This window comes from Elaeis guineensis, chromosome 15 (assembly GCF_000442705.2).
Source record: "Elaeis guineensis isolate ETL-2024a chromosome 15, EG11, whole genome shotgun sequence".
NCBI lineage: Eukaryota > Viridiplantae > Streptophyta > Magnoliopsida > Arecales > Arecaceae > Elaeis > Elaeis guineensis.
Window position 1 is genome coordinate 69,940,807 of NC_026007.2, and position 11,188 is coordinate 69,951,994.

The following is an 11,188-nucleotide window of genomic DNA, read 5'->3' on the forward strand; positions in this document are numbered from 1 at the left end:
AGATGGAGGAAAGGGTTTAGAGCAGCATCAGAATCTTCTCCATCAGTGGTGTCCATAAGAGATTTCGTGTTGGCTGTAAATCTTCCATGATAGAACTAGCATGGGGGTCGGGCCGAACATTGGGCTAAATTTCTAGCTCGGATCTGGATCGAGCCAAAGGTCTGCCCGACCCCGATCCGAAAGCAAAATGGGTCCTATTTTTTTTGGCCCGAGTCGACGTGAATGATTTCGGACCGAGTCCGACTGAATGATTTCGGACCAAGCCTGAAGCTCGATCCGAAGCCGATCCAATCCGATGGACTTCGGGCCAGTCCGAACCCATTTCCAATCCGAGGCGTAATATAGTCCAGGATGTCATAATATAATTCTAACCACTTTCGAACGTGCATTTAATATTTGAAGATCGATTTTTTTCATTTAAAAATTTTGAATGACGAAAATATTTCTATTCTTTATAAAAAATTATGACATCCTGTACGTATTATGAATGCAGGATGTCATAATATGAATATAAATATCATAATTTTTTAAAAAATAAAAATATTTTTATATATAAAATTTTTAAATTAAAAAATTAAAAAATTAAATATTTATTAAAAAATAATAATATATAATCAATCAGGTAAAATAATATACTTCGTATCGAATTTTCTATACTCCCGCCACGGTCCACAAAGAATTTTGCCAAGTTGGAGATGGTCAGCTGCGTGGGTACGCAACCTTTTCGGGCCAGCAGCCCAATCACCAAAATAGTATAATTGGAAGGGCATACTTTGTAATTATTCGATGCGGGTCATTGAGCAAAATCCACGCAAGCTCGCTTCGCTTACTAGACGGCGACTTCCGAGTTTCCAACAAGTGTTGCTTGTCGTTTTAATCACTTCCAAGGGTGAGATTTTTCTTTCTTGCTCCTCCTCCTTTTTCTTTTAAAAAAGAGGTCGAATTTGTGCTTCGAATTTGGCGTGTTTTAATTACTTCAGGTAACTTGTATCGATTTATTAATTGCTTATCTTTGAAGATCTCTGTTTTTAAAAATCAATCATATTAGATCCCTTGGACTCATCCTTTCTAAGATCCAGTAGTGTATGCTGAATCTGCTTGCTGCATTGATGCCTCCCAAAATGTTATCCATGGATTGTGACTGTGTCGCCTCTGGTTCTATGTATTTCAGGAAAGCTGATAGGGTTGGTTGGTTATGGGGAAGGATTCGAAACCGAAGGAGTCGAGCAAGGGAAAGGGAAAGCAGGCTGCTGCTGGCGGAGAGGATAATGCTTCCAAGGGAAAAGGGAAGGGTGGGAAGTCAGGAGACAGCCTTGGTACCTGCACTTATGTCAAAGGTTGTTTGCTCCCCTTTTGTCCATTAATCTCTTGCTTAACTGGATGTTTGTTCCTTCTCTCTTGAGATTTTGGTTTGTATTGCTTGATCATGTGAGATTATGGTTTAGTAATCTTGTTTAGATGATAGAAGGGACGGGCTTTTAGGGTGAGAATGTTGAGGATTGTCTCAAGTTACTGCATTTATGAGTGTTTTCTTGCATGTTAAATTGCAATTCCTTATTTGAAACTTGGGGTTGTTCCTGGAAAGTGTACGTGGTGCTCACACCACCATTCCCAAAGAAAAATAAGAAAAATACTTTTGATCGGCAGTTATTCTTTAGTTTTTGCTTAAGTATTTGATATCTTATTCCTTTAAAAAAAAAAAGAAATACTTACAAATGATATAATTTTATAAGCTTGCAGTCTTGTAAACATCAGCATCTTTGTTTGGTAGGCGGAAATATAATGATATTTTTCATAATATTGAGCTTTTAGTGGATATGTTTAACAGTATAGTAGTCTTGGTAGCAAACTGTATGCTGACTTGTTTCCTCCTTCTCGATTCTATTCTAAAAACTGCTGATATCAACAGTATCCTTCTTTCCATTTCTCAGTGGTTTAGGTGAATCTTAGAAACATAACAAATATAACAAAGTTTTGGATATTTGGTCCTGCAGTATCATCTGAAGATTTCTTTTCCTTCTAACATCTAATATCAAAAGAAACTGATCTAAATGTGCAAATCAAATAAAATACTCAGACAACATTCAAGATCCATTTTTTTTGCTTCTGTCACTCCACTATATTGATCCAATTAGAAATTATTGAAACTTTGTTATGAGATACATATGATTCTCCATATCTCATATGTCTGTAGGTTGTTAATAATGATTCGATCAATGGTATTCCTGACTGCAGGAATTAAGGATGATACTTTAAAGGTTTCTGGAGCTCTTAGCAGAGAATAATCAGCAAAAGGAGCATCACTTGATATTTAAATGATTAAATTGTGTGGTTTAGGTGCTCTGTGTAGCAAGTAGCACATGCACCCTTCCCTTGAGAACACTTTGCATATAATAAAATGATAACTTCTTGTGCCACTCATGCTTTATTGCCTGGATAACTTTGTTGTCCAATCATATGTAAGATTTGAACTTAATCTTGCACTTAATAAGACAATAATTTGTAATAGCAATCATTTTGAAGTTTACAAAGGATTAATTTATATAAATCCCTCTTCTTCGCATCATGTTACCTCATCCCTATACTTAGTCTGTCTATAGTTTCTGATTCTACTATGCACAGCTAAGGGCTTAAAAACATGATACCAGGTAATTTCTTAGAGCAATCATTTTGAATTTTACGAGGATCAATTTATATAAATCCTTCTTCTCTTCTTCACATCATGTTTCCTCATCCCTATACATACTCTGACAGTCGACTATAATTTCTGATTCCACTTATGCAACGAAGAGCTTATAAACGTAATACCGGTTGCAAAACATATATTGGCATCCTACATATTTTTTTAATAAATAATGTAATTATAAGTTTTGATACTCATAAAACAAAATCAATTCCATCTGCAATCAAAATCTTTAGAATTAAAATACTGATATCCGTATATATCATGGTCAGAGTGGTTGAACAAGTAAAAGGATCATATGTTTACAAATCTATGCTTTTATTTCTGAATATCTGCTGTAGAAAATATAAAGCCCATATGTGAAGGGGTAAAAGTAGGAGTCGCAGGTACTATTTATGATGCCTCTGCAATTGTTGAGGGAGAAGGGTTGATGTGACTTTTGGTTATCCCTAATCACATGGATTTTCTTTGATGATTGAATCCGTTATCCGAGGCCTGGAAATATCATAGAAGGAGGTTAACATTTACAAGGTGGTTATATAGTTATGAATGCTTTCTCATCCTTTGCCCTTTAGCTTTTACATGGAAGATGTTGATGGCTAATGAAAAAACCATTTTCCAATTAAAATTAGATAAAAATCAGTTTGGAATAGAATTGTTGGTTTGTTTATGTGCACCTACTGAAATAGGAAAGATTGGCAATTTCGGATGCATCCATGTCTGTCTATCGTGGGTTTAATTTATATGGAAGATATACAAATTATGGAGCAATGCGTAGGAGAACTCTGGAAGATAGGAATGTGATGAAACCTCTAAATGAAAGAAACATGGATTTACTGGTAGGATAGAGCATGTAGCATTATGTCTATTCAGTGCTTGATAGAATGCATCAGATTTTATACAAAATAATATCTACTGCCATATAAGGTTGATGCTATGCTATTTTTGTCTATTATCGGATTTTGCAGTTTGACCATATGCCAACTTGTATCAATCTGGAAGACATATACTGCTAATGGCATGTGTGGTGGCATATTACTATGCTAGCAGTGCAGGGCAATAAATAAATACTGATGGTCCTACATGAGTCAGTTTTGATGCACACTTGTTTTATCATGCTGAGCAGTGACATGATACAGTACAATATGAACCATCAGTTGATACCGGGTTGTGGTAATAATTATGCTTTAGATATTGCACACTGAAATTCAAGAAATAGGTTAATTTCTATGTTTGGTATGCCTTTAGCCATCCTTGCTCTACTTGGTAATTAAGCTTATATCTCTAAATAAAAAAAATCTCTTGTGATCTAAATGTATAGCAATCAAACAAATTTTTATATTACTGCACGTTGGAATATCATATGGTAGGTATTTACAACCCAATTTTTTTGTGGCCAATATTTAAACCATTCTTCCCCCCTAGCAAGGCATATCTTATGTGAAAAACAAGGCAAGATCAATGAAGCATACAAGAAGCTGCAGGATGGTTGGCTAAACAATGGAGACAAAGTCCCACCTGCTGAGTTTGCAAAAGTAAGCTTCTGTCATCCACTGAACTTGTTTCAAGCATTTCTCACAAATGTGTACCAATCAAGATGGTTGGTAATGTGAATCTGCTTCTCTCTCACTCTTGCTTTCTTCTTGTCCCATACAGCATTCTCTTTTTCTCTTTGTTTGACTGGTATTCCATTATTACTTTTTAGAAACTCTATCATATTTACTTTCTTCCTTTATTTAATATACATTTGTATGAGATTCTCTAATTTTATTATTTTTGAAGTTAGATGCTTGGAATGCATGAGAGAGTTTTTAGTTATTGATATTGCAATAATTACATATTGACGGAGACTGAAAAAGTTTTCTAAATGGCTTTACTTGGTTCCACTTGTTTTAATCTCAAAAGACTGAACCTAGTAAGCGGGAATAATTAGTTAAATTGTGGTTGAGTGATTAATCAATTTGTACTACAATAGTATCCTGAGAAAGCTTGATAAACTAGGCAAGTTTTGCAAGTTCTCTGTCATGTTGTATGGGCTTTGCAATCTGTATTATTCCCTTGAAATGAATCTTGAACTAGTTATGTAGTGAGACTAAGTTTGAGTGCATGTTGAACTCTTTGATCCATATGGACTATCAGTTTAGATTCCCATAATGACCAAATTGTGGCCTCAGTTTTGATTAAGCTTGATTAAATTACACCCTAGATAAGTCAGGAAATTCATAGTTTTTGGTGGTTGAGATAGTTCTTTTGTGGCTCTCAATCTAAAAATTGACCCTTCAAAGCTATGGTGCCATATTCTTGTCTGGGGATTTTAATGGGTAGGTATGGAAATTTTTTATGTTCTCCAAAGAATTTATTGAAGATCTAAACTTTAGTGTAAACTGAAATTAAGCTTAGAATGATGGTTACCAAGCTATCTCTTGGAGGAATCCTGTTTTCTATCCATCGATAAAACAAAATTCAAATAATCTTTTTAATTGAAAATCTCATTAGAGTATAATTATTGGTTAGCATAATTTTTTATGGGAGAAATTCCCTACTTAAAACAGGAGTCTTCGACTCTTTTTTTAAGTCGTAAAAAAAATATCTATGACCATACATAGACTTGAATATTGTCCAAGTAAATGCTATGTGTGCTTGTACGCTGCATGCATTCATGCATATTGAATACAATGAAGTGAAATGCTCTGTGTTTCCATTTTGTCGGTTCTGCATGATGCCATGCCAAGTGACAGCTATGCGTGGAACGATATATTTGTGAAAACCACTTGTCTCTTGCTCTATATACTACTAAAGTTTCAGTGACTGTCTGTTTTAGGTAGCAGCTGAGTACTCTGAATGCCCCTCAGGAAAGAAAGGTGGGGATCTCGGGTGGTTTCCAAGGGGGAAAATGGCTGGTCCTTTTCAGGAAGTTGCATTTAATACACCGGTTGGAGCTACCAGTGCACCATTCAAATCAACGTATATTTGCATACTTCCTGTTCTGATATTTCACATCATATGTATTGGTTTCAGCGGACTAACCTCAATGTTGCGAGGCTCTCTTCACATGGAATCTATAGATTGACTTGTTGTTGCTGTCAGTCTATCAAAGGAACTGATTGGAACTGGATTTCCAATCAAAGTCCAATATATCAGAAATCCAATGCCCAAGACATGGCACTGGTTATTAATTATTATGCTGATGTTTAATTTGAAACTTCTTGCTTTGGCTGACACTCATATTTAAAAACACTGCAGGCATGGATACCATATTATCCTGTGCGAGGGAAGGAAAAATTAATCATGTCTTCAGTCTTGATCTTCAGAAGTACTAAGAATTCACAAGAACGTATGTAGAACGTTGTTTATTCTCAAGACCTGGTATAAAGCAAGGATGAGGCCTATATATTTAAGCTGCGCGGCTTTCTTGAGAGTTTTCTTGTTAAATTATATGAAATGTTCGTTTTGGTAAACCCTATATTTGGTTTGTTGCTGTGTAAAACTGTCAATGTAGGTAATGGTGAGACATTATCACAAACATTATGATGTATAGTCAGAGATGTATATTTGAATAGATTTAGAATGATTTTGGTCATGTGTCACGCCTCCGATCCGAGATTGTGAGTCGAAGATCATAGTAACCACTGCATATTCATAGAAAACTCTTCCCACAAGCATACAAGACATCTTATCATACTATCATAAAATAACAGTAGAATAATTAGTCAATAATTTAAATAAAAGATATAACAATTCAAATTTCAGTTTTAATATCTCAATAAATTCAACAATGTTCAATAGGTCTTATATCAAATTTAATAAGATTTTCAATCTAAAATAAAAATATGGAGGTTTTGCTTCTAATCACTCTTCCATTTATATCTTGTATCATCTTAATTTTTCAACATATGTAAAAATAATAAAATAAAAAGTAATGAACGAGACAGTTCAGTAAGTAATGATCATTTTAAATAGATTTTATCAGATATTAAAGTAAAAAATTATTTATAAAAAAATAAGCATATAGAGTTTATCAATTTGAAATGAATTTCAATTATGTAATATAATTCATGCTAAATTTATATTTTTTTTCAAAAATTTGAGTTTCTTTCGAGATTTTAATTTCTTTCATCCTTAAATTCTTTTCATCAATCATGAGTTATGATCATATTTTTTCTGTGGTAGAATCATAACACCGTGTATCATCTTGTGGTGAGCTACGAAACATCTAACAGCAAAGTCCTTCGGAACCGCTAGTCTCGCTGGCGGTTTGTCGCTGGTCTCGCTAGCCACATGTCGCTGGTCTCGTTGACGACATAAATCTTCAGGATAAATCAACTACCAATGTATTAATCTTCATTAGCGAGATCTTTTACATAGTCAGATTGTCAATTCATATCATTTTTGGATCAAAATTCTTCATAATTCATATTTTTTATTCTAGTTCGATAAGAATACACATAATCACGTAGTATCGAAATTAATCAATATAATGCATAATGAAATTAATATGTTTAATCATACTTCATCATAACATTTCAAAATAAGATATTTTTATAATAAAATATCATTCATCTAATTCACACATCATTTCATAAATCATATCAGAAAAATATATTATAATTTATTGATAAATGTAAAAAAAATAAAGCATTACTTACCTCATATGCATTCTAATAAATTTACATAATTCTAAAATTTTTTTTCTAAAATTCTTTGTTCATAGATCATATCATGATATCCCATGATCAAACATCCACAACTCTATACAGGATCAATTTCAATAATTAAAAAAGATATGAATAATTAAGAAAGATAGAATTGATAGATACCCACATCCTATAGTCTAGATTGATCCAATCATCTAATTTCATCTGGTAAATATTCAATTAGGACATAGATGGTCCAAAGTTTGGCTATCGTACCAAATTAAATTTTCAAAATGATAGGGTTGAGATTCCTTCATTGAGTTCATAAATCAAGTGGAGAGAGAAAATCAGAGAAAAAAAATTCATAAGGTACAATTTGAATTGATCAAGTAACATAGTCCAATATCTCGATTGGTCCGAACAAGATTTTTATCAAATCATTATTCAATTACTCCACAGATAACTCAACAAAATGATGGATGATAAAATCTAATAAAATCTAGTTTGGTCAAGATGGATGTCAACATGCTAATCAGTGACCATGAATTAGAATCCCTTCGTTAAAATTATTTAAACTCATCAAAATAATTTTTTTTTCTTGATAAATTTCAAAAAGATAAACTCCTAGAAAGATATAATTCTAGAGAGAAAAATTCATAAGAAGAGACAAATAATCTAGAGAGAAAATTTTAGAGAAAGAAAGTGGAGAGAGAAAGTGAGGAGAGAGAGAGGATAGGAGAGAGAGTCTTTTTTCTTTTTTTTTTCTCTTTTTTTTTCTTTTCTTTTCTTCTTTTTCTTTCTTTTCTTTTCCTTTTTCTCTTTCTTCCTTCTTCTTCTTCGTTCATTTTAGCAAAACAGGAAATCTTTGAGTCCCCTTCATCTTCCCCACCTCCAAAGGAGTCTTGCCCAGAGAAGGTAGCTAGAGGTATGGCCCACAGCAGTGAGGCCACGGCTCCACATTCTGGTGCTCGTTGGTGATGAGCAGTGCCGGAAAACACACACATGGATGGCCAAACAAGGGTTTCAAAATCTTAATTTTTTTCAAAAAAACAGTGATAAATCGATAGAAATCTTGATTTATAATCAAAAAAAATTGAAGAGAGGATTCTTTGATTCATTATCTTGCTTTTTGTGATATTTTGGGCTATGAAATCGTCGGCAAAAGCTTTCAATCCGAGAAAAAAAAAATGATGAAATGGGAGGAAAATAAAGAGAGAAAGAGTGCTTCTCCGATGATGGATGGTCGAGCAAGAGGAGGGATTTCCATTTTATAGAGGATACTCAAGTTTTTGACTCGGATTGGATATCCTCGTTGGAGTTAGAAGAAGACTTTCCATGGGAGTGTTCTTCCTCCCGTTAAATCCCCTATTTCTTTTCTTTTTTTCTTTTTTTTGTACTTTTAGATTGGGCTTGGACTTTGGTCATAACATCATGTTGAAAGCATTTGACAGATTTTAAGATTATTGTTATGCATCTCTATGGGCTATTGCATCTCAGAGGATACAGTAGCATAGAGAGGAGTTGATAGTTTGTTGGTAACAAGATGAGTGAAGTTCTCATACTAGGTTTGGTTGCATAACTAGCCCAGCTTAAAGGTTTGAATCAAGTTTCGTTGTCTCAATATCAGGCCTCATTCTGATAGCACGATGGTATGGTGTCTATAATGCCTATTATGGGGTCGATTTGGCATATTAAATTTTGGTTCAGTACTAGAATAGCATGGTATGTCCGGTACGAGAAAGTCTTTGTGCACCGCATGCGGTGCAATAAATTTGACATGGAGCACACCATCCAATTATCTTAAAGTGCATAGCGTACTTAATGATAGGACATACATTTAATATCACTCAATTTTTTTTTCTAATTTTTAGTGATAAAAATATCTTTTTCTCTATACAACAAAAAAAGAATAGTATTATTACTTCTTAATATCTTATAGACTTTCTGTGTATATATATGATGTTCTGAACCATATATATAATTTTTTATATATTTATGATATTTTGAATAATATATATGACTTTCTGATGTCTTATATGATTTTTTATGAATATATATGATATCTCGAACAATATATATGACATTCTATGAATATATATGACTTCTTGTGAGTATATATGATATCCCGAACAATATATATGATTTTTTGTGAATATATATATCGTTCTAAATAATATATATAGCTTTCTAATATTTTATATAATTTTTTGTAAATATATATAACATTTTGAATAATATATATATGACTTCTTGTAAATATATATGACGTCCTGAACAACATATATGATTCTCTGATATCATATAAGGTATTAAGAAGTCATATATATTGTTCAGAACGTCATATATATTCACAGAAAGTCATATATATTATTTGAGATATCATAAATATTCATAGGAAGTCATATAAGACATTAGAAAGTAATATATATTATTCAAGACGTCATATATATTTACAGAAAGTCATATATATGATTCTGGATATCATATATACTCATAGAAAATCATATAAGATGTTAGAAAGCTATATATGTTGTTCAAAATATCATATATATTCATAAGATATCATATATATTGTTCGAAATATTATATATACTCACAGGAAGTCATATAAGACATTAGGAAGCCTTATATGTTGTTCAGAATATCATATATATTCATAAAAAATCATACAAGCATTAGAAAGTCATATATATTATTCAGAATGTCATAAATATATAGAAAGTTATATATATAGTTCAGAATATCATATATATTCACAAGAAATCATACAAGACATTCAGAAATAATAATACTATTTCTTCTTTATTGTACAGAGAAAAAAATATTTTTATCATTAAAAATTAAAAATAAAAAAAATTGAACAGTATTTAATATCCGTTCCCTTTAAATACGATATGTATCCCAATATTATTAGATAGTGTGTTATTATTATATCGTATGCAGTGCACAAAAAAATTACTCATCAGCACGATCCCTTGTAGCCCTGCTATCAGGGGCAGGCTCTTGCGTAGTTAGGCTCAATTGTCTTCGAAGCTGTGTCCGCTCCATGCCCCTTCATGGGGGAGTTATTGTATAGTCATTATTTATTTGATGAGATTGAGCTATGATGATCTTGACCGTTGGCTTAGTTGAGTTTCTACTTGAAAGCTTCCGGCCATGAACGGTTGACTGTTGTTGATTGGCCTGATTACCTCAGGCCTAGGGACCTCGGTCATGGTTGGTGGGTGATGGCGATAGGTGCAACCAAAATGTTTTGCTACCAAACACTTTGATTGCAATTAAATCAGGATGCTCAAATGGTCCCACCTTGACTGAGTGAACGAGGTCTGTCCATTTGACCCGGCATTCCCTCCTTGGTGCCAACTTGGTTGAGAGATGCCTTCCCTTCGCCGTCTTTTCTTCCTAACTTCGAAAACCGAGTGGGGCAGCGTTCTTTAATGCATTACTTCGGCTTTTGGACCCTTGATGTGAGACAACTTTTTCCCACTAGCTCATCTCAGATATTTCAGTTCTATTACCAGTCTCCACCCACGTAGGTGGCTAGAAACCATCGCAGCATCCTTGGTTGACGAGGAGTACGAAAAAAATTATAATAACAAAATATTATTATTAATTTTTTAATATAATTAAATAGATAATACAAAACAACAATAATCATGAGGATCTAATCAGATCATTAATAAACAAAAATAATTAAATAATACATAAAAATTATAAAATTTTAATATAAAAATTTTTTGATATAATTTTTTTATTATTTAAAATAATAAAATTATTATACATCTACTGTAGATCGATTAGAGGTGATATAAATATATCATAAAAATTAAATTTTAATTTTTAAAATAAAAATAATTAATTATCAATAAAA

General features: G+C 32.7%; 1 protein-coding gene across 2 annotated transcripts; it reads left to right on the forward strand.

The window, feature by feature from the left end:
- Nucleotides 1–789: 789 nt before the first annotated feature.
- Nucleotides 790–6,284, forward strand: LOC105058566 (uncharacterized). 2 transcript variants are annotated; one of them, XM_073249594.1, is made up of 5 exons: nt 790–889; nt 1,172–1,337; nt 4,109–4,218; nt 5,505–5,647; nt 5,927–6,284. In XM_073249594.1, the coding sequence occupies exons 2-5, from the start codon at nt 1,196–1,198 to the stop codon at nt 5,967–5,969; spliced, it is 438 nt and encodes a 145-aa protein (XP_073105695.1). In that variant the 5' UTR covers nt 790–889; nt 1,172–1,195; the 3' UTR covers nt 5,970–6,284. The 2 variants fall into 2 exon arrangements, with proteins under 2 accessions (XP_073105695.1, XP_010939831.1); XM_010941529.3 differs by having other exon boundaries at nt 851–980.
- Nucleotides 6,285–11,188: the final 4,904 nt, after the last annotated feature.